General features: G+C 48.5%; 2 protein-coding genes and 1 pseudogene across 3 annotated transcripts; all 3 read left to right on the top strand.

The window, feature by feature from the left end:
- The first annotated feature begins 615 nt into the window (after positions 1-615).
- On the top strand, positions 616-1,593 carry LOC127292399 (uncharacterized). Its single transcript, XM_051321784.2, has one exon. It carries the CDS (start codon positions 740-742, stop codon positions 1,325-1,327), a length of 588 nt encoding a protein of 195 aa, XP_051177744.1. The 5' UTR covers positions 616-739; the 3' UTR covers positions 1,328-1,593.
- Positions 1,594-1,940: 347 nt separating this feature from the next.
- On the top strand, positions 1,941-22,786 carry LOC127292397 (tyrosine--tRNA ligase 1, cytoplasmic). Of its 2 annotated transcripts, none has more exons than XM_051321778.1 (10): positions 1,941-2,027; positions 16,451-16,610; positions 17,783-18,066; positions 18,177-18,303; positions 19,529-19,640; positions 19,782-19,864; positions 20,930-21,075; positions 21,679-21,784; positions 22,377-22,438; positions 22,672-22,786. In XM_051321778.1, exons 2-10 carry the CDS (start codon positions 16,464-16,466, stop codon positions 22,688-22,690), a joined length of 1,086 nt encoding a protein of 361 aa, XP_051177738.1. In that variant the 5' UTR covers positions 1,941-2,027; positions 16,451-16,463; the 3' UTR covers positions 22,691-22,786. The 2 variants fall into 2 exon arrangements, with proteins under 2 accessions (XP_051177738.1, XP_051177737.1); XM_051321777.1 differs by lacking the exon at positions 1,941-2,027 and adding an exon at positions 15,414-15,677.
- LOC127292398 (uncharacterized) lies at positions 22,770-23,489 on the top strand (annotated as a pseudogene).
- Positions 23,490-23,963: the final 474 nt, after the last annotated feature.

The following is a 23,963-nucleotide window of genomic DNA, read 5'->3' as shown; positions in this document are numbered from 1 at the left end:
TAAGAAGTTGAGAGATAATACCAAAATCTCATGCATGATCAGTTCAGCTTTCAGCTGGGAAAAGCCAAGTTGTTGGAGTGAAAACTTGCAGGCATAACCGAGAACCAAGACAGGCACTCAATCTCTCAACACTTGCTTCAGAATTCAGACAGAACCAATTACACATTATTACCAATCTCGCAACACTTGCTACGCAAGGGGTTATTGCTTGAAATGGACAGGCTAAGCTATTGTCAAAAGCTATTAAAATCCAGTGTGTATGCACACTAACAAATCAAGTGCCTAAATGCTAAGCTCCAGTTGTGCATTTCTAAATGCAGCCACCCGATATCAGTGACTAACACTGAAAGTAGCAATCGTGCCATTCCCAAGTAGTGGATTACTTCTTCTTGTTTTTACTTGTTAGGGCTGCTGCGACCCGCTGGGCATAGAGGTATATTCAGATCAGCAAAAATCATGCATGAATTAAAATAGTTACCATCTGGACCAGATGCTTACAATGCTAGAAACAAATCAATATGCTCGCAGAAAAGCATCTCCCTTCCATCCACATTTCTTGCACTCTGTATCCGCCCTCAATCAAACTGAAGGCTGGTAGGGAAAAAAAAAGAGAAAAAAAACTGTGTTACCACGCTTTATCCCTTGCTAGTTTACTTTGTACCACTACCAGCTCAAGTCACGCGCTCACCCACCAGCCCGCTGTCCGATCCACAAACGCCCAGATCCTCCCAACCAAGCCATGGAGCACGGCGACACCGCCGCCGGCAGCGGCGGCGGCCGGGGAACAAGCATCCAGGTCACGGCCCTAGACGGCATCGTGAACGTGAACTCCCTCTTCACGCTCGCCGCCTTCCTCGGCCTGGCCTGGCGCCCCTCCTCCGACGGGCCCGGCCTCGCCGACGGCGCCGACCGGCTGGGCGCCTGCGCCGCGGGGGACCGCATCGAGTCCGACCTCGTCACCTTCCACGTCCTCGCCTTCGCCTGCTTCCTCTTCTCCAGCCTCGTCGCGCTCTGCCTCAAGCAGATCGTCCGCACCTTCCCGCACTACCGCCACGCCGCCGCCGGATCCGGATCCGCCGTCAGCTGGACCGCCAAGATCAACCGGGCGGCGCTCCGGGTGGGGATCCTCTCGTCGGCGGTGGGCTCCGTGTGCGGCTGTGGGTTCCTCATGATGGCCCTCGTCAACGTGGTGCAGGTCAAGCTCGGCCGCCTTGGGTGCGGCGCCGGCGGCTCCGCGGCGTGGGGCGCCGTCATCCCGCTCGTCACGCTCGTGCCCACTGCCATGCTCATCTACATTGGCATCGTCTTCTACGCCTTCACCCGCTAACTAGATTCGGATCGACTAGCTCTGTAGGTGTAGCTGTAGCTCCACCTACATACACTTGATGCTTCCGCTGAATTTTGTTATGCTGAGACTATGTGTGTGTGCGATGAGAGTGCAGTAAGATTGCAACTGAGGTTCCTCTGAATGTGTATCAGCATGTATATATGCGTGTCTTCTTCTTGTGTTACTAGTACTTATAGCACTGCCTAATTGTCTTCCGTGGCTTTGTTTGTTTGTCAAATCAATGTTTATCTGGAAGTTCCAACCTACATATGTCAATCTTGGCCACTGTCTACATGGAGCTTTCGTCTACTCTGCACATTGTCATATCGTACCGTAAATTCCTCAAGTTTCTGCAATATTATCAGCATTGAAGAAATAGAAAAGAAAATTCATGTAGGAGGGACAGAAGCCAACTCCCCTGCGTACATGCTGCTGTATCAGCGATCTTCTAGCCCCTGCATGCCTGGTGTCTGCTTGAATTTGAAATTGAAAACGATATCCTGGCACTTTCTGATATTATTCAATTCAGACAATTGCTAGCATTTCTTTCTGATGCTGATATTTACTTAATTTTGTGAAATAGTTAAGAGAAGTTATGTAAATTGTGTTTAAAAAGTGAAAGAAGAAAAACTAGGAATAGGAAGGCGACCGCCGGAGGAGGGAGACGGGAAGGAGGGACTTGACGGCGGCGCGCGCGCAGGCGAGTGCTCTCCGCCCATCTTCCTCCCCTAACTCTTCTCTCTCCCGTCCCATGGATCTTTCCCCTTCGCCACCTCGTACCCATCTTTCCTCTCGCCCCAAAACTCTCCGATTCGGAGAAGCTCCGATGGAGGCCCGCCTTCTCTGACTCTTCTTCCCCCAACTCCCTTCAGTGCTGCAGCCAACCTGTTGTGGGTATACTTTATGGGTATATCAACGGCATGGCCTAGATCCGGCAAGCCCGGGTGGCCCATAGTTGGTGGTGAGGCATGTGGCCCATCGGGCGGCCCAGTTGCTGTAGATCGTGAAGGATGAAGTCCAGCCCAGGAACGAGGAGCCGGATCCTAACCGACCTACGAAGGAGGCCGGATCCGTGAAGGCCCATGAAGTATCCGGATCCAGCGTGACCTAGAAGGAAGGCGGATCCTTGACGTACACGGCAAGGCTTTGTACCGTAGTTAGGCAACTTGTATTCCGGCTAGGACTCTCCATGTAAACCCTAGATCCGTGCGCCTTTATAAGCCGGATCCTGGGAGCCCTAGAGGCACGTTCACAACCACAACTCATTGTAACAACGCGAAAGCGCCCAGATAATTCCAGACAAGCAGCAGTAGGCCCTGTCATCGTGCAGGTGTTCCGAAGGCCGGGTAACTCGCGTACCACCGTCCCGAGAGCACTCCGCCCTATGGCCCCTACTTCTTCTCCCCCTCGTGAGGATCCCTCCTCCGGGGTACCGTCGATTAGGCAACGACAGTTGGCGCCCACCGTGGGGCCTGTGGCGTCTGGAGGCCGGAACCGGGAGGGTTCCGCCATGGGAAGCTACGACGACACCATCGCTGTGGGGCGCGTCCTTTACGCCGGGAATCTGCCGATCGTCCCTCCGGATGAGTGCTGGATTCCGGCTAGGACAAACCCCGTCAAGCTCTCCATCGTCCCAGTTGGCGGCATACACATCTTCATCGGGGAAACCGTCGATTCCGACGGAAACCCACTGGTAAGTAACGCAGACGCGACCGCCGCAGAGCTGGACGCTGTCGCGAAGATCCGATCTGAGATGCAGGAGCTTCCCAAGGAAGACTCCGCCTTAGATCTGGAAATTTCAAAGCCCACCCAATCCGCCCCCGAGCGAGGAAACAACGGTGGAAGACCAATGCAGATCCGCCTGGGTCTCCCAGGTGTTAGAGAAGCAGAGGTGCCACTTCGTACACTTCTTGGCCCATACCGCCGGAACCGCCCCTCAAGAAGTCGGAGTTGGTCCTGAGCAGGTAGAAGCACCGGAACACAACGCGGATCCGGATCAGGCTGAGCTTGTCGGAGAAAGCGAAACTCCGGTTGAAGAGTCGATTTTGGGCAATCTGAGCCCAATTTCGGGAGATACCCCCTCCATGGAGTCTGATGACTTCGTTCGCAAGATAAGGGAATACGGATACAGTGATCAGCCTGAAGTCGACTCCGCCCAGCCTAAGCAGGTTCTCGCAACGATAGCAGCGCAGGGACAAACTGGATCTGAAGAACCAACCAGCCAATCTGACCCTCAACCATCCCACCAAGGATCTCCAATGTCTCGGGTGCGACCCCACAGGGATTCTTCCTCGGAGGAAATCCTGTCAGCTGAGGAGATGGTGGCGCGAGCAGTTCTTAACAAACCTATAACCCCGGGCGACGCCGCAGATTTGGAGGCTCTAGAGGCCACCAGACAGGAAATGCTGGCCACAGCCAAGAAGCTCGCTGATACCGAAGCCGCATTAAGGGAAGAAAGGGAACAAGCTGCAGGTCTGGCGGAAACTTTCGACAGACAGGATCGCGAAATTGCTGCTACACTCGAGCAGGTCAAGGGCATGGCGAAAGAGTGGGAAGTAAAGATGACCTATGCGCAGGCGGAGGCCGATCGAATTGTTAGAGAAGCAATCCCGCCTCGCAGGATCAACTTCGCCACGCCCGCCGAGCACCGACCGCTGGAAACCCCAAAGGACAACATGCTAAAAGCTGCGGAACTACTGCAGAAGAAGGACGAAGAGGTTGATATCAACTATCTTCGCACACTCGTCGCTTCAGCAATGCAGCAGCAAAGCAAGGCGGATACTTCGCGCAGGTTGGAATCCAATCCGGATAACTGTATATCTACCGCGCAGAAGGACGCCCGCGCTGATCGGCGACCCGATGACGAATCACACACCGGATCCTCGGAGCGCAGAAGGAAAGCCAGGGAACACCCAAATCCGATCCCCGTACCATCAAAGACGCCGCCGTCAGATCCAAGAAAGGGAAAGGATGCAATGTACTCTGGACGGGACAAGTACCGCAACCCCTCTCCTCCGCCCAACGGTTACCCGCGACCCCCTCGCCACCGTAGTCCAGCCGAAAACACCAGGCCCCCAGGGCATGGTGGGATTGTTATCCGCGACAACGTGCTGCCAAGAAACAGAGGCAGGGAGCGCTCGCCGGAACCTCGCCGGAACCAGAACAATGTTCGTGAGACCGAGCCCAGGAGGAGTCGGAACGAGGAGCGGGACCCAGAGCCTCGCCGGAGCCGCGACCCGGAGCCTCGCCGGAATGACCAGGGCAGCCAGCGCCACGGCGAAGGCAGCTACAGAAGCCGGAGCCAGCACCAGGAAGGCCGAGGAGAGTCAGAAGGCGGAAGCAAGAAATCGCACCGCCCACCTCGCAGGTCTCCCTCACCACCACCTAGCGGTGGAGGCGGAGGTGGAGGCGGAGGCAACGGTCGAAGATCTCGCTCTCGCTCAAAGTCTCCTCGCCATGGCTCACGCGACGCACGGGATCGCCTCAACGAATACAGAACCGACTACATTGGTCCGAAGTGCTTTGGCAGGATGATTCGAGAGGAACCAAAGCCAAGGATGAACCTCAAGCTACCCGGAAACCTGAAGCATTATGATGGCACCGAAAGGCCGGATACCTGGATTGAGGATTACTACAATGCTGTAACCTTTGCCGGAGGAACCCCTAACATCGCCTGCCGCATGCTTCAGTTGTACCTTGTAGGTCCAGCCCGGATCTGGCTCAGCGACCTCGAGAAAAATTCCATCTTTTGCTGGTTCGACCTGAAGAACGCTTTCGAGAAACACTTCAGGGGCACATACAAGAGACCTGCCACAACAAGCGACCTGCAGGCATGTATCCAGAAGAAGGGCGAAACATCGAGGAATTTCCTCACCCGACGGTTGGCATGCAGAAACGAGTGCGAGAACGTTGACAACCTCACAGCAATGCACGCCTTCATTGGGGGCTTGCAGCGAGGAGGTTTGCTGCGACACAAGCTAACTTGCTTGGTCAATGCAAACCAACTGACGTTGGACGACATGATCACCATCGCCAGCGATCACACTGCCGCCGATGACGACGCAGGCGGTGATCTCGCAGCCACAGCAATCCCCCTGCATCAGCAAAAGAAGAACCGTGACAACGGTAGCAGCAGCAGCCATAAGCGCAAGAACCCTGATGACCAGAAGAATGGCGGATCCGAGATGATCGCCATGGCGTTTCAACGCGGAGGTTCAGGAGGCGGCAGAGGACGCGGACGCGGAGGCGGAGCCGGCAGGGGTCAGCAGCATACCTCCGAGGTCACAGCTGGTGGATCCCGCGCCCCGCAAACCTATGAGGAGTACAGAGACATGCCCTGCCTGGCCCATCTGGATCCGGCTACAGGGAAGTCCACTCACACCAACCGCAACTGCAAGTGGGTCAATGATCTAAAGAACGACCCGGAGGCAGGATACAAGCGCGCCCGGAAGCACCGCCCACGCGGAAAAGGTGGCAAGGGAAAGAACAAGGACAAAGAAGATGATAGTTCCGAGGCGATGGATGAGGATGATAACTCGCCGGATCCCAAGGCAGGATCCGCAGGAAAATCCAACCCATTCGATAAAAAGAGCGTCGGGGCTTACCACACTTTCCTCGGAACCCCAACAGTCCGCGCTACCAAGTCAGCTACCCGGATCCTGAACGCCACAGTTCCGGCTGTGCCGCAGTATGTCAGGTGGTCGGAAGTCCCGTGCACATTTGACAGGGAGGATCACCCTGCCGTTGTGCCAAAAGAATGCTACGCCTTGGTTGTAAGTCCCCGCATAGACGGGTATGACTTCTCCAAATGCCTCATGGATGGTGGGGCCAGTCTGAACATCATGTACCTGGAGACTCTAGAGCGGATGAACCTCACCAAGGAACAGCTCAAACACAGCAACACTGAGTTTCATGGCGTGGTTCCGGGTAAGAAGGCGAATTCCCTCGGCAGCATAACACTTCCCGTGGCTTTTGGCGATGTTCATAATTTCCGCCAAGAGAAGATCACGTTTGAAGTTGTGCCCTTCAAGAGCTCCTACCACGTCATCTTCGGCAGGCCCACCTACCACAAGTTCCACGCAAGAGCATGCTACATCTACAACAAGCTCAAGATTCCGGGTCCTAAAGGTATGATTACCGTATCCGGAGACTACAAAAAGGCTCATGAGTGCGAGTTAGGCGAAGCCGCCTTCGCAGAGTCTGTGATATCTGGAGAAGAGCTGAAAGGCTACAGAGCCGCGGTGGATCCGACTGAGATGCAGACCACCAAGAAGCAAATCTCCGAGCAGAAAACCTCCTTCAAGGCCGCGATAGAAACCAAGAAGCACGACCTCATCCCAGGCGACTCTTCCAAGCAGGTTTCGGTCGGAGCCAACATGGACCCCAAATAGGAAGACGCGCTCGTCGAGTTCCTCTGCGCTAACATGGATATCTTCGCATGGCAACCTTCTGACATGTCCGGAGTACCTAGGGAACTCGCCGAGCACTACCTCAACATAAATCCGGGGGCCAAACCAGTGAAGCAAGCTATGCGACGCTTTGGAGACAAGAAGCGCCGCGCCATAGGAATGGAACTAGCAAAGTTACTAGAAGCAGGTTTTGTAATAGAAGTTATCCACACCGATTGGGTCGCGAATCTCGTCCTTGTACCCAAAAAAGACACTGAAATACTAAGAATGTGCATCGATTACTCTGGCTTGAACAAGCATTGCCCGAAGGATCCGTTCCCCTTGCCGCGCATTGACCAAGTCATTGATTCGACGGCGGGGGCGGAACTTCTGTGTTTTCTTGATGCGTATTCCGGGTATCATCAGATCCGGATGAAGGAATCCGACCAAAAGGCGACTTCATTCATTACCCCGTTTGGTACTTACTGCTATGTTACTATGCCTTTTGGTTTGAAAAATGCAGGTGCTACTTGCCAACGTACGATGCAGCGGTGCCTGAAGGACCAGATTGGCCGGAACGTGCACGCTTACGTCGACGACATCGCGGTCATGACCCGGAAAGGATCCGACTTGATCAGCGACCTCACAGAAACCTTCGACAACCTCCGCAGGTACAAGATGATGTTGAATCTGCTGAAGTGCGTTTTTGGCGTGCCAGCCGGAAAACTCCTTGGCTTCATAGTCTCTCACAGAGGCATTGAGGTTAACCCGGAAAAAATCAAGGCAATCTTGTGCATCAAATGGCCAACTTGTCTCAAAGATGTGCAACGACTAACCGGTTGTGTCACAGCAATCAGTAGGTTTGTTAGCCGTCTTGGCGAGAAGGCGCTACCTCTGTACAAGCTGCTGAAGAAAACAGACAAATTCGTCTGGGACGACGCAGCTGACGCAGCTCTTCGAGGGTTGAAGGAAATACTCACCTCCCCACCTATCTTGGCAGCTCCAGCAGAGTCAGAGCCAATGCTCCTTTATCTGGCAGCTACCAACAAAGTCATCAGCCTCGTCATCGTGGTGGAGCGAAAGGAAGAAGGTCACGAATATGACGTCCAAAGACCTGTCTACTACATTAGCGAGGTGCTGACGGAGTCAAAACAAAGATACCCTCACTTTCAGAAGCTAGCCTATGGAGTGTTCCTGGGCAGCCGGAAGCTGAGGCATTACTTCCAAGAGCATCCAGTAACAGTCGTGAGCAAGGCTCCGCTATCAACAATTCTCAACAACGCTGACGCAACAGGACGTACGGCTAAATGGGGCATTGAACTATCCGCCTTCGACATCGCTTACAAGCCCAGGACTGCGGTTAAATCCCAAGTCTTGGCAGATTTCGTCGCAGATTGGACAGAAGCTCCGGATGCAAGTCTGGAGCCGGAACAAGAAACGTGGGTCATGCACTTCGATGGATCCAAGCAGCATCAAGGCTCAGGAGCCGGAGTCACCCTGAAGTCCCCTACCGGAGAAGAACTGCAGTACGTTCTGCAGATCCACTTCGAAGCTACAAATAACATGGCGGAATACGAGGCTCTACTACACGGTCTACGCATCGCTAAGGAAATTGGGATCAAGCACATCATATGCTGTGGAGATTCCGACCTGGTGGCACAACAAGTAGCCGGAACCTGGAACGCCAGAAACTCCGTCATGGCGGCCTACAGAGACGAAGTTGATGAGATCGCCAAGTGCTTCCTCGGATACGAAGTCAAGTACGTCAGGAGAGACGATAACACAGCAGCAGACATGCTATCCAAGCTCGGATCCGGCAGGAAGCAAATTCCGCCCGGCATTTTCCTGGAGCATCTCCGGATACCCTCACTTAAGGGCGCTAACCCGGAAAATCCAGAGGTGGCAGTATCTCCGGCTAGGGAGGTGATGGCTATCATTCCGGCTTGGACACAGCCTTTCCTGGACTACCTCATCGATCAGAAGTTGCCAGAGGACGAGGTCCTCGCACGACAGATCGTCAGACGAGCGAGAACCTACACAATTGTTGATGGACAGCTCTACAAACGAAGTGCAGCGGGGGTGTTTCTCAAATGCGTCTCCAATCAAGATGGCATTGAAATCCTCAGAGAGATCCACGCAGGGGATTGCGGGCATCACGCCGCTCCCAGATCCCTCGTTGCCAAAGCTTTTCGGCTAGGATTCTACTGGCTCACAGCTAAAGAAGATGCTGACAAGCTGGTAAAAACCTGCCGAGGTTGTCAGTACTACGCTACTCAACCAAACGCTCCAGCCCAAGAGCTGAAGACCATACCTATCACCTGGCCATTTGCGGTCTGGGGGCTCGATATGGTTGGTAAGTTAAAAAGATCATCTCCTGGCGGTTTTGAATACCTTCTGGTCGCTGTTGACAAATTCAGCAAGTGGATCGAGGCAAAGCCAGTGAGAAAAGCCGATGGTGCTACGGCACTAAAATTCGTCTGCAGCCTCGTGATGAGATTCGGCATCCCACACAGCATAATCACAGATAATGGCACAAACTTCGCCCAAGGAGAGTTGAGGGATTATTGTGACACAATGGGGATTCGACTGGACCTTGCATCTGTGGCTCATCCACAATCTAACGGTCAGGTTGAAAGGGCTAACGGTCTAATATTATCAGGAATTAAGCCGCGCCTTGAAGAACCACTGCGGCGAGCAGCTGGAGCTTGGGCTGACGAGTTGGAAGCTGTTTTGTGGAGTTTACGAACTACTCCTAACAGATCAACAGGGTTTACCCCTTTCTTCCTGGTATACGGATCCGAAGCCGTGCTTCCCTCCGACATCATCCACGATTCACCGCGAGTTTCCGCCTACAATGAAGAAACAGCTGATGAGGCCAGACAGCTATCTGTGGACCTGATCGAGGAAGCTCGGAACTTAGCTGATCAGCGCTCCGCCATTTACCAGCAGAAGCTCCGACGCTATCACAGTCGTCGAGTTCGGAATCGCTCCTTCATGGCAGGAGACCTGGTCCTCCGCCTTCGACAGGTGAAAGACCATAAGCTGCAAACTCCATGGGAAGGACCCTTCGTCGTTAGCAAAGTGCTCCATAACGGGTCGTACTACCTTGTTGATTTCCGCGAGCTGAGGGATAGACCTGCTAATTGGCACCGGAAACGCAAGCGTGAGGATCCGGATGACATCTACGACGAGACAGATCGCCCTTGGAACATTGCACAGCTACGTCCTTTCTACACTTAGCATATTTTTTCCGAGTTACAAAACTCTGTAATAGTTATACATGATCAATGAAATAAAGCTTATGGTTCACTCTTTGAGTCTTTTACCTCCTTTACTTGTTCATTTTAGATCGTGTATGTTTTTTCCGACTAAAACCGCAGAGCTGGATGTTTCCGCCTAGGCGTGTATGAAAGTTGTGATTTTCAAAATCGTCCTTTAAGACGTAAGCTTAAGTTTTCTGGTGGAAAAATCTTTCGTTGCGAACTCGTGGATTCCTGGTAGCGATTTCCGGCACCTAGGCTGGGGGCTTGTTTCCGCGGTTATGGACGGACGCCATTGGGCTTCGTCGCCACAGGCGAGCGTTTCCGGTCTAAGGTTTTCCGGCTCGTGGAAGGTCAAATGAGTAAGCCGGAAAATTAACAAACCAGCACTTGCTTTTAACAAACGAAACATGCAAATAATTCAAACGGATAGCAGGATAAGTTTTCCGCCCACGCATAATTGTTTCGTCCCTAGATACTTAAGAATTTAAAGTTATATTACAAACCCTCGCTGGGGCCAAAATGATGCATTATTTCTCTCGCAGGAATAAAAGTTGTCACTCCCCCTTGGCCGGAGAAGTTTTGCCCTCTGGATCTTTTTTCTCGGCATCTTCGGCCGGAGATGACACGTCTTCATCACTTTCTTCTTCTTCTGCAGCTGCAGCGCTGGTCTTGGGTTCCTCTTGGGGAGCGTCCTTGGAGCTGATCCAGGTAAATTGGGTTCCGGATTCCGCAGGTCGCGCCTTCGCGTCGAGCTCCTTTTGAAGTTCAGCTTCCAAGGGCTCGTCTGCAGGAAGAACGACCTTGTCGTAGAATTCTTCATGCCGGATCCTGCGCGCGATACGGGTGTCGTAGCCGCTCACTGCATCCAGGAGCGCGTTAACATCCGCATCCGGAGGAACGCCCGTGGTTACCTGATCAAGATCAAGATCCGGATTATGTGCTAAGCACATAGTCAAGGCCATTGCAGCTGCGCCTCGGGACGATGATGCTTGTAGATCCGTCACCAGCTCCGGAAGAACGTCCATCTTTCCAACAAGCTTGCGAACGTTGCAAGTGCGACTCCTCTTAATGGATAAGTTATAGCATATCTTGCGGGAGGCGGAGATGAGATCTTTGCAATCATCGCCTGCAAGTTGAAGAAGGTCATCCCGCGGGAACAAATTCCGGCGCTGCTCCGGATACCCCAGCGGCTCTGCATACGACAATCAGGATATAAGCATGCAGTTTGAGCACAAAGTAAAAAGTCGGAGCAAACATCTGGACAAGGTTTCAGTATAAGCACCCAAGATGTTCTCGTTGAGCAAGTCCCAGTGATGCTCCGCGGTCTCCATATATTTTCGGAGGCCATTGAGCTCTTTCTGTTGCCTCTTGATGGTTTCACTGTCAGCATTTTTCTTCAGCAGCAGCTCGCCCTTTTCCCTGATGTGTTCGGAGTTCTTCTCCGCCAGCTGCTTCTCGGCTCGTTCCCTCTTTAGTTCCGCCTCCTTTAATTTCGTTTCCAAATCTTGGTACGAGGAGCGCAGGTTCTCAAGTTCAGACGAGGCTGTAGCAAGGGAAGAGGATGCGCCTATAATAACATAAGTCAAAAGCGAGTTCAAAGTCGGAATATGAACTAATGACCAAAGAGACGGAAACCAACCTTGGGCGTCCGCCAGTTGTTTGGTCAGCTCCGCATTCTCATCCTTCAGAGACCGGATATTTTCCGCCTGGCTCAGAGTAACGCGGCGCTGCAGGGCAATGTTCTTGTGCAGCTCATAGTGCAGTGCCTGCTGTTCCTGTAAAATTTAAACAGAGCAGGAGTAAAAATTCCGCCTGTAACAGTGGTTTCTTTCAAAGCATCATTGCCGGAACCTTTCCGCCATAATGCTTGGGGGCTACTGGTCCAATTTAAAAACTTTCCCGGAAGTAATCTTTCTCTAAGCATCTAAGCGCTAACTATTATTTGAGTTTCCGCCTACATGCTTGGGGGCTACTGGGGAGTACCTTTTGCTTACAGATGAGCTGGTCGAAGAACTGGCCGACATCCTTCTTAAAATCCTGGATCTCCGATGTCGCAGCATCAGGTTTCCCCCAGGCGTTGTTCAGCATGGCGTTGAGCAGGTCTTGTTCAAGCTCCCACTTCTCCGCCTCAGTTAACTTGTTGAAAAACTTGGTAGCATACGCTTTGGGGGTGGAAGTGGTGCCAGCCGGATCTCCAAAGTTCTTCGGAAAAACGACGATGTTGCCAGCGCCGTCTCCAGCCTTCTCGGAAGAAGTGACTTCAACTTCTCCTTGGCCTTGTATTTCCGTGTCTTCTTGGGCAGGGCCTTTGGCCTTAGGATCGTCTCCGCCCACCTTCTCGCTGCTAACCGGAATTATTTCCGGTGGAGTGTTTGCGGCAGGAGGGGGAGATGGATCAGCCTGAGGGGGCGACGGTTGAGGAGTTGGGTGGGAGGCACTTGGTGGAACTGGGGTAGAGGGACCAACAGCCGGAGATTTCTTCATATATTTCGTGATGGGCTCCTGGCTGGTGGTCCGCGTGGCAGTGACATTCGGATTCCTGCAAACAAGTGAAAGGGTTCAGATAAGAGATGATTTCGCCAAGTTAAAGTTGCATCATGTTCGGAAACTTACGGGGCGCCGGGGATGTTGGGCCGCGTGCGTTGGCCAACTGTTGAGAGCATCCTTAGGCGCGCACGCTCCGCTTTCCTTGAGTCCAGCGGAGGTGGTTTTGTCGACTTGGGCTTCTTGGCGGAGGCCTCGCCGCTAGCTCCGGCATCAGTGCCGGAAGCCTTGGCGCGGGGACGCTTTGCAGGTCGAGGGGCCGCCTTGTGGGGTGCTTGCTCCTCTTCCTCCTCGTCGTCTTCCGGAGCCTCCTCCGCCGCGTCGCCGCTAACGGGAACACGAAGAATGGTGCGGAAGTTTTCCTCCGCCAAAGTGTTGAGCTGGAAGAAATAAACAAAGATTAGAGATAACATCAAAAAACTTGCGAAGTTTGAATCAACAAAAAGAACAAAGCTTACCGGAGGACATTGGTCGTTCGTGTATATATCCTTCGTCAGTTCCGGGACCTGTTGGCCCCTCGGAATCTTCACCAGCGTCTTGAGCCTCCTCTTCAGAGAGTCGGCCGGAAGATCGTGGCGGGTAACCCGGAGAAGATCATCCGCCCCGGTATAAGCGCACATCAAGCGCGCGTTGTAGCGTAGAGGCTGGATTCTCCGGGAGAACCAGCTAAGTGTGAGCTGGGCTCCGGTCAGCCCGTCATGGACTAACCAGGAGATTCTCCGCGCAGCCTTTTCCAATATCGGGGTCTGGGCGAGCGAAGGGACGAAGCTCCAGCTTGCAAGCTCTTCCGGAGGTTCATTGATAAACTGGGGCAGGCCTTTATGGACATCCGGAACTGAGGCGTTTTTCTCATAGAACCATCCGGCGTTCCAGTACCGGACGGATTCGTGCGAGTCATGGGGAGGATACATGCGACTAGGGCGGAGCATAAAAGTCATGCTTCCGCAGTTCACCATTGCTTTGTCCTTGGTTTCTTTCTTCACCCGGAAAAAGAACTGCCATAACTTGACGTCTGGCCGGATCCCAAGGTGTCCTTCGCAGAGAGTTACGAAGTTGGACAGGAGAAGGTAAGAGTTTGGGCAGATGTTGTGGGGCTGGAGCCCATATGTGTTGAGGATGGAGAGGAAGAATTCCGAACAGGGAAGTGAAAGTCCGCGTTCCACCCAAGCCTTGGTCATGACAATTTCTCCGGGTTCAGGCTTGGGGACGTCGGAGTCGCGCGTGAAACTCCAATGTGTGGAGATCATGCCCTCGTTCTGGAGCTCTCTAAGCTCCACATCGGTAGTTGCGCAAGGCCACCACTGACCCCGCTCTCCTTCGCGGATCCGGGCTTTGGATGCCCTCTTGTTTTCCGCCTCCTGCACTTTTGCTGCCATCCGAGCTTGTCCCTCGAGTTCTTCTTGGAGCTCTTGAAGGGAAGGGATCCGGCCTGCAGCGGTGCTGGAAGATGCGGAAAAAGGTTGAGCTAGTCTGATGTCGGAAACGTATGGTGGCAGGAACGATATGGGATCCGGGCATATGGGTTCTATTTGATTGGGATCAGGGCTACTCGGAGAGCTACCAGTACAGTGTGACGAATCGAGTGGCATGCTTCCGGCTGCGCCCATACAAAGTGTTTGAGTACCCGGATCACTTAATCTATCTTCTACACTAAGTCTATCTTCTACGAGGCCGGCGCACTTACCGCTAATGGTGCGGTGGCTCGACGGAGCTCCGGTGAAGACGAGGTCGCCGGACTTGAAGAAAACCGCCCGCGTGACCACGAATCGGCGGCGGAGAGAAATTCCCGTTCAACCGCAGAAATCTTGGCGCAAGGGAAGCCTTGGACTGGCGGTGCGCGGAGCTCACCGTGGCGAAGTTCGCCGGAGTCGAGATCTGTTGGGCGGCGCGGCGCGAGGAGGAAGACGAAGTGGTGAGGAGAGGTGAAAGAGTGAAAATTTACCGAGCCGCGGGGTATTTATAGGCTGCGCGCGGAGATTCGGGATTCGGATCCGACGGTGGAAACGGAACGGTCGCACCGTTGGATGGATGACACGTGTTTTAGGTCAAGTGCGGTAAAACGACGTGGAGGTAACTTAACCATGCACTCCCGAAAATTCCGGCTGAAGATTTGCATCTGCGAAAATTTAGCGCGGGAAATGAGGAAGTTGTGCGCGGGAAAAGTGGAACTTCCGTTGTTATGCATGATCTGAAGATGAAGGATTTCCGAGTGGATGAACCCGGAAGCAAGTAAGAAGTTTTGAAGCTCTTCAAGATTCTCTTCGTTTCCGAGCTGAGTCAAGTCGGAGGAATGATGAATCTCGGAGAACTTCGGGGGCTACTGTTGTGGGTATATTTTATGGGTATATCAACGGCATGGCCTAGATCCGGCAAGCCCGGGTGGCCCATAGTTGGTGGTGAGGCATGTGGCCCATCGGGCGGCCCAGTTGCTGTAGATCGTGAAGGATGAAGTCCAGCCCAGGAACGAGGAGCCGGATCCTAACCGACCTACGAAGGAGGCCGGATCCGTGAAGGCCCATGAAGTATCCGGATCCAGCGTGACCTAGAAGGAAGGCGGATCCTTGACGTACACGGCAAGGCTTTGTACCGTAGTTAGGCAACTTGTATTCCGGCTAGGACTCTCCATGTAAACCCTAGATCCGTGCGCCTTTATAAGCCGGATCCTGGGAGCCCTAGAGGCACGTTCACAACCACAACTCATTGTAACAACGCGAAAGCGCCCAGATAATTCCAGACAAGCAGCAGTAGGGCCTGTCATCGTGCAGGTGTTCCGAAGCTGGGTAACTCGCGTACCACCGTCCCGAGAGCACTCCGCCCTATGGCCCCTACTTCTTCTCCCCCTCGTGAGGATCCCTCCTCCGGGGTACCGTCGATTAGGCAACGACACAACCCTAAACAAATTCAGTGCTGCAGGATCCGCCTTCAGTGCTGCAGCCTTACCCGTGTCCAATCACGACTCCTCCTCGGCTTCGTACCCGAATCAAATTCCCTTTCCTTGCCCTGCAGAAGCACCCATATAGCCCGCACCCCTAACCCGCCTTTATCCAAGTTCCGAGACTTATTAGCCGCCGCTGCCTTCTAAACTCGTCTTCCGTGACCCTCACGATTCTGCCTGCCGGTGACAACCAGATTTTACCTGCAGAATAGCAACAGCAGGTAAGTAAATCGATCCAGGGTCTCGAAATCTTCCATGCCGTTTCTCTGTTCTTCAGGCTGCGGACGTTTAGTTTCCTTTTGCCAGCCGGTTCTTGTTTCTGCTGTCACTGGGATTGTCTGGTTTTCCCAGTGTGATCAGCAATAATAAATTTTCAGCACAAACTTTTGTCAAGTGTCTTATGTTCTTGCACTAATTTCAGGTAAGGTTGCAAACCAGTCAAGTTCAGAACTAATAATAATAATCATCTAAGTCGGGTTCAAGGTTGAGCTGTAGAGTTGTCTCATACCCAGCTTGTCATGATCCCGAGCCAAATAAAAAAAAAATGACAATTTCTATATACTACTTGTTGCAAGGCAATTTATTTCAACTAATTTGACCATGACAAGGTCAATCTTTCCAACTTGTTTGACAATAACCACATCCACATCACTGGAAAACATATAACTATACGAAAAACCAGTCCAAAAAGACATGTTTTAGTGTTTATCAAGTTAAACAATATTACAATAAACTAGATCAAGTATTTTAAAACGTCATAATATAAACACAAACGAAAGGTCTTTTTTTCTGGGGGGTAGGGGGGGGATAAAGCCCTGCTATTTTCTAGTCATACTGATATATATTTTCGAAGGGCCATTGGCCGCACTTTTTATTAGAAGAAGAAAACATACTGATATATATTTTACTATTACCATGGTAAGAGCACCTTCGAAGAACTAATGTTGGACTAAGAATTCAGGTGAATGATCTATGGATTTGAATTTGTGTATAGGAATACTGTCGGGATGAGTTTGGATGAGCGGTTTGCAATAATTAGGAGCATAGGCTTGGAGAGCATTGACGAGGATGATGTTAGGAGGCTACTCGGCAAGAAGGTTGCTCCAGTTTGCTATGTTTGGTGCGATCCCTCCCCTTCGGTACATATCGCACAGGTATGGTAACAGAAGTTTTACTTTATCTTCCATGCTGCTACTATAAACTTCTCAAAATATTGGTGCAGTTTTTCTAAGAAATTATATCAGAATATTTGTATCGTAGATGTTTGTAAACAATGGCCACATCGTGCTATCTCACTGCTTTCTTCTCAGTACAAAATGACACATTTGGTTGCCTGTTTGAGGGGGAGAAGAGGATGTCAGAATTATTATGTTGCACAGTTTGGATAATTTTCCGAAGTTTTGCCTACATGGCGTCACATCTTGTCCTCAATTTCCTTGTCTGCCAAATTGTAACTCTCAGATGTGTAAAGAAATGTGTGGGAAAATAATTCAGATAAGCATAAGATAGGAGTCTTACTTGTGTAATCACATGGATTTAAATGAATGGAGCTGAATATGTTCGATGGGAACATGTGATGTGCTATAAGATAAGTACTTTGTAGAAACTTAATTTTGGGCAAGTGACTGAGGCACTAGCAACATGTTTGTCAGTGCCAAGTTTAGGGTATTGTCATTTGCATGGGGAGAGGAGGCGTTGTATTATTTGTAATTGTAGATTCTTGCTATGAGGTAAATGTTAATGATGTGCTATATACAGTAATTGTCTACCTGTCATCTATGCACAGTCCGGACTTTAATTATATTAAGGACTGTTAGTATTGGTATAGGTCTCTATGAGTCCGTATTTGTCTAGGTTTACTACTCTTGTGCCTCAAGTCTTGTAGTATATATTGTGGCCTTTTGCCCCCCGGTAATACAAGTTGTTGTTTGTCTAACATGGTATCAGAGCCCGGTTAGGGTTTCCGCACGTCACAACTTCGGTGCTGCAATTTTTTTCTTTTCCCGTCTCGTCGTTCATCGACCGCTCCGATGCCGCTGCGTCTGTCTACCTGCACCTGCGTGTGCTGCTCGTCTGTCGACCGTTGCTCGCGATGGATCTCCCTATGAGTCCGTATCTGTCTAGGTTTCCTATTCTTGTGCCTCAAGTCTTTTGTACTATATATTGTGGCTTTTGGCACCCTGGTAATCCAAGTTGCTGTTTGTCTAACAAATTATATTTGATATTTTACTTCACTTGTAATAGCAGTTCTGAGTGGGGTTCTTTACTGTTCACATACAAATTATATTTGTGCAACGATTTACATTTATCTGTTATCGTCTTGCAGGGGATCATGATGGTGATCAATGTTAGGAAGATGGTTAAAGCTGGTTGCAGAGTTAAAATCTTGATAGCAGATTGGTTTGCTCGTATGCAGCACAAATTCGATGGTGATCTAACCAAAATTCGAACTTTTGGACTTTACATGATTGAGATATGGAAATCAGCTGGCTTGGACCTTAACGGGGTCGAGTTCATATGGTTGTCCGATGAAATAAATAGCCATTCGAATGAATACTGGGCACTTGCCATGGATATTTTCAAAAATAATACTTTGAGGAAGATAGTAAGGTATTCCTAAATTTACACTTTTCCAAGTTTCATTTCATTTACAAACCCTATGAGTATTATGTTATCAGATCATTTGTTGGAACAAGCAAGTTAAGTTGTTTAAGAAACAGGTGCTGTGGAATTGTGGATCGATTCATGCTTAACAGAAGTATTATTGGTTCATATGACCCCAAAAATGTGACGGCTTCAACGCTCTTTACCCCTTGCGTGCACTGTGCTTGTATATTATTGCAAAAGGTTGGTTATAGTATACTAACATGCTGATCGTATGTTGTTAATTTCAGTAACATTTGCACTATATCAGCTTCATTGAACTTTCATTTTCACAATTATTATGAAAGGAGTTTAAGAAATGAGGCAATGTTATAGCAACAAAATATGCTTCCAATACAATTGCAGCATGAGGGCCATAAATTTCAAAAGTACTGTATGCTAGATTCAGCGTAGCCTAGGTTAGCTAACCTTAACCTGGCGTGGTTAGCTTAACCCTGATAATGTGTTTAGCTACAGAGCCGATTAGCCAAAATTACTACTTGGTTAGATTAGGGGGATTAAGAACAAAAAAAAATTAGTAGAAATAAATGTGCTGCCTTGCCCTTAGTCCCTCCGTCCAAAATATAAGGCGCCCTTAAATTTCGCAGGTGACAACTTATAACTTTGACTATAATTTGTACTTATAATATGCCCGCAAATTTGATATAAATATATATGAAACGAAAGAGATTTGCAAGAAAAATGCAACGATACAATTTATACATTCTAAAACCATAAAATTTTGTATATATTAGTGGTCAAAGTTGTGCATCAAAGGCCGTGCACAAAAAACCGTGCCTTATATTTTGGGATGAGGGGCTATTTATTATTTTAAACTCTGACCGTGTTAATTTAATCCTGCCTAACCTAAGGGCGTTTAGCAGGTTATGCTACCGGTCTTGGAACTTGGCAGACTTGTGAAGTTGTACAGCTCAATTTTCTTATATTGTTTAGGCAGCCATGCATGCTAAGGTTGCAGCGAGCTGCTTAGGTGGTAGGGTTTGCACCTAGATTGTCTGACTTAAGCAGCGCAATGTACCTACACGTGGCCATTTATCTACTGCCAACACTGCCAAGTTCGTAGATGCTTACTGCATCACTTTACTCATTTTATAACCATTTTATAGGCCAAAAAATGGGTTATGCAGACCTAAGCTTGTATTATGTTAACATTTATTCATTTTACTCTCATTTGTCCAAAGGGATTAAAAAATTCACCTTCTTGTGTAAGTATCGTTTTTCTTATATTCCCATGTTCCGTAATCAGCGTTGTTTTAACAAAGTTGTCATGGATGAACCATGTTTTGCTTTAAAACCAAGGAACATATAATATTGGGATAACTACCCAAATACAGAGGATGCCTTTGGTAGTGTAATGAAGAATATTTCTATTATGCCTGTAATAAAAACTTTTCTATTAATATTTCAGGCAGACATATGGCTATTGTCGATGGATCATGAAGAGGATCTTCACGACAAGCTAATTAGACAGTACTGCAAAGGCATGAAGCATGAAACTAGACCTATTATTCTGTCACATAGTATCCTTATTCAGCCTTTAGTTTTCTTTTGCATGTGCATGTATACTCCCTTGGAAATGAACTAAAACCACGACACTTATTATGGATCAGAGGGAGTACTTCTTTTTCATGTCAAACATGTATCCTTGACTTGGTGTACAGATAAGCTTCCCAATTTAATAGAACACCCTGAATTTGCTAAGAATGGAGATCCATCTTGGGCTATCTTCATTGAAGATCGGGAGGTACTTTTCCGCATGCCAGATGGTTCCTGTTGTGCTAATTCTAGTTTTATTTGTCCTGAGTACAGTTTTGCATTCCCAAGCTAGTTATCCCCATGCCTTTCAATGAAAGGAAAATGATTATCACAAACAGTCAAAGGTCCTATCAGGTTTCCTGTTGAGCTAGTACCTTTGTTTCCCGGAGGAGTTACTACAGTTTTTTTTCTGAAGTTTAACATTATCTTCTATACCTGTAAATGTTTTGAATTAACAATGTCACTATTTATTCTTTCAAGACTGGATAGTGCTACTCAATAACATTCGTTTTATGTTGTAAACTTATTTAATACTAAAAAGAACAAAAGTGGAGAAACATCAAAATTTAATCAAGATATCAAAATCTAAAAAATGAAGAAAACTGTAGGTAAAGTAAAGTAGAATCTGAAGCTATTTTAATAGACGGTTTTTTTACTAATCAGTCTTGAGTCTTGACTTTCCAGTTTGGATCGGTTATGTAGTCCCAGAATTCACATTTTTGCCTAGTAATTTTACTTGAAGTTCAGTTTTGAATTAACTGAAAAGTAAAGCTGTCCTCAACAACGTCAACCACACGCCATACAAAATAATGGATACTCAAATTCATAAACAACGTTGGATGCCACTTAAGCACTTCATATTGGATCAAGTACATCAGCCTTCTCATTTAATTAAATCGCAAAGCATTGCGCATCCTACCGATCTTTTTTCCTATACTAAAACTGAAAAAATTGTGCTTCTACTACTGTTGACCCATTTCATTGAAAAAAGGGGCTTCATTGAAAGAAAGCATCCAAAATTGGTGTCTTGCTTCTCTTCAAGATTATGACCATTACGTTTTTGGCCCAACATGTGGTTCAATAGTTAGCCTACATGAGTCTTGAAGTTGGTTTGCTTTGTTTAGTAACTCTGGTGTCCTGAAAGTGGATTTTGTTATTGCCATTCAGTGTAACATTACTAGAGATATGACATATGCTGCACTTTATGGATCTTTGATATTTGGATGCATTTTTAGGGCAGTTGCGAGTTTGCCATCTAACATCTCAGTTTCAGGATTATTTGAGTTACAAACTAAGCAGAGCTTTCTGTCCTGCGAAAGTTGCAGAAGGCAACCCATGTCTGGAGTACATCAAATATATTGTGTTTCCATGGTGTGGATACTTTGAGGTACCCAGGAAGGAAGAGGACGGTGGTAGCAGGTAAAATTTCTCTCTGAACAATGTTAACTGGTACTGCATGGTTACATCTTTTTGAAAGGGTACATGTATAGGTTATAGATGTGATGATGTATGTGCAAGTACGAAGGACTTGGATCATTTGTCAGTAACTAGTTAGTACATATTTGTTAGAATGAGAGCTTTCTTCTTCCTTTGATGTGGTTACTAAATACTCCCTTTCTCAAATTATAAGATGTAAATTGCCATAAGTAAAATTTCTTTCAGTTTGACAAAATCTATCAAAATATATACCAATATCTACAGTAGTACATAAGTATATTTTGAAGCTATACTTTCATTGTTTAGGAGTATAAGCTTGGTCAAACTTAAGGAAGTTTGACTTAGGACAAAGCTCAAACATGTTATAATTTGAGATGGAGGCGGTAGCACTTTTACATGTTTGCTCCTAAACCAGTTCATCTGTACAATATACAATTATACGTCTGAGTCATTCTGCATTTGGTAGCCAAGCAAGCGGAACTAAACAAATAATCATCCATGGGATAATTATGTGCCAACAAGTTTCTGGTCAGCGGCTTGGCAGTACAAAATGATTGCTAGAATTCATCTTTTATCTATGTGTAGGAAGTTTCAGAACATGGAAGAGCTTATCATTGATTATGAAAGTGGTGCTCTGGATGCCGCTGAGGTGAGGCTGGCCCTTGCAGAAGCACTAAATAAGATTCTGAAGGTAATCTTTTCTTCCTACATCCATCCCCTAATATCCCCCAAAGGAAAAACTAGACCTATCCTTTTAGTAGAAATTACTCGTAAAAAATGTGAATTCTGGGGCTACATAACCCGAATTCTATAGCCCTTTTTTGTTATCACTGCAGCAAGACATTTGGTGAACTAATCTGTCACGTTGTCAATGTTCAACTGGATCTTGTTATGTTACGCTCCTACCAATGGGTTGTACAACCATGATGTCCACTGCACATATGTACATTTCAGAACATGCTGAAGAAAATGTTACGTATCTTATGTGCGCCGATAAAATTGTGTGTTAAAATGTGACCTCATGCATATTGTACAGATAGGCAAAAGATAGCACCATCTGTGTTATGATTACTATGAGTATAGAATTTGAATTGGATAAATAGTTTTATCAAATGGTTGTAGATCCAGTGGCTAGATATGGTTTTCATGTTTTGTGCATTGTTTAACTTTTGCAACCATTTTTTTTTTTTGCTTTGAACATTGTGCTAATTTCAATTGAGACCGCTTTGGCCGATTTCGTATTGGAAATAAATTTTCTGACAACCGATTTCTGTTGTTTCAAGCCTGTATATGACCACTTCGCAAACAACAGTGAAGCCAAAGATCTGGAGGATGAGGCTCTGTGGTATGTCACTAATTATATACTCAATTTGTTCAACTTGAAAAATATCAACTTGAATTAGTAACTTGGCTGTGGCCTCCCTACATTTTGTATTTGACCATATTCCGCATTTTCTTGAGCTCTTCTAGGAACTGATTTACAATGTCCTGAACTGTAGAATTTTCTTGATTTCTTTTATCTGTTGCTGCATCGACATTTCTATATTTCTTACAATTTTTTTAAAACTTTACCTGCAGGAATATCCGTCATTACTAGGAAGTAAAGGAGGAAAATGATGAGTTCAAGGAAATTGTAGTGAAGATCTGTAAGGGCGATTACGTGATGTTGAATACACATGAAAGGCTCAAGTCATATGCTCTCCCGCGCTCACCCACCAGCCGACAGCCCCTGCCCGATCCCCAAACGCCCAGATCCTCCCAACCAAGCAATGGAACACGGCGACACTGCCGCCGGCAGCGGCGGCGGTCGGGGAACAAGCATCCAGGTCACTGCCCTAGACGGCATCGTGAACTTGAACTCCCTCTTCAACCTCGCCGCCTTCCTCGACCTGGCCTGGCGCCCCTCCTCCGACGGGCCCGGCCTCGCCGACGGCGCCGACCGCCTGGGCGCCTGCGCCGCGGGGGACGCGGCGCATCGAGTCCGGCCTCGTCACCTTCCACGTCCTCGCCTTCTCCGGGTGGGGATTCTCTCGTCGGCGGTGGGCTCCGTGTGCGGCTGTGGGTTCCTGATGATGGCCCTCGTCAACGTGGTGCAGGTTAAGCTCGGCCGCCTTGGGTGCGGCGCCGGCGGCTCCGCGGCATGGGGCGCCGTGATCCCGCTTGTCACGTTCGTGCCCACCGCCATGCTCATCTACTTTGGCATTGTCTTCTACGCCTTCACCCGCTAACTCGAATCGGATCGAGTAGCTCTGTAGCTGTAGGCTGTAGCTCCAACCTACGCTTCATGTTTCTGCTCTGCTGAGATTGTGCGTCTGTGCGATGAGAGTGCAGTAAGATTGCAACTGAGATGCCTGAGTGTGTATCAGCATGTCTACGGGTGTCTTATTGTTGTGTTACTAGGTACTTTTTTTGAACTGAGTTACTAGTACTTAGCACTGCCTAATTATCTTGGGTGCCTTTGTTTGTTTGTCTGTCAAATCAATGTTTATCTGGAAGTTCCACCTACATATGTCAATCTTCGCAACTGTCTCCATGGAACTTTCGTCTACTCTGCACATGGTCGTGCGAGGGCAATTGTACCGTAAATTCTGCAATATTATCAGCATAGAAAGAAATAGAAAAGAAAATTCATGCACGTACTCATCCATTGCAGTCAGGTGCTGATGAATGTTGTTTTCAGAAGACAGGATAATGTTAAAAAAACTGGTTCGTAGTCAAAACTGGTTACGTTAATGGAAAAGAAATTTTGGCCGCTTGCAACCAGTCAAAACTGAGTAGTTTGTACTCAGTCCAAGATGTTACGACCTGCTAATTCATGTATTGCTACTTGCTAGTATAGTATAGGACAGAGAGTAGGCATCAAGCTTCAG

Source organism: Lolium perenne, chromosome 4 (assembly GCF_019359855.2).
Source record: "Lolium perenne isolate Kyuss_39 chromosome 4, Kyuss_2.0, whole genome shotgun sequence".
Classification (NCBI taxonomy): Eukaryota; Viridiplantae; Streptophyta; class Magnoliopsida; order Poales; family Poaceae; genus Lolium; species Lolium perenne.
This window is presented reverse-complemented; position numbering and strand designations above follow the sequence as displayed.

Excerpts from the sequence above, each read along its gene's own strand:
- LOC127292397 (XM_051321778.1), top strand. The coding sequence starts at position 16,464 with ATGAGTTTGGATGAGCGGTTTGCAATAATTAGGAGCATAGGCTTGGAG. Across the intron at positions 19,865-20,929 it reads TCTTCATTGAAGATCGGGAG|GATTATTTGAGTTACAAACT; the intron begins GTACTTTTCCGC and ends TCTCAGTTTCAG. Across the intron at positions 21,076-21,678 it reads GAAGAGGACGGTGGTAGCAG|GAAGTTTCAGAACATGGAAG; the intron begins GTAAAATTTCTC and ends ATCTATGTGTAG.
- LOC127292399 (XM_051321784.2), top strand. The coding sequence starts at position 740 with ATGGAGCACGGCGACACCGCCGCCGGCAGCGGCGGCGGCCGGGGAACA.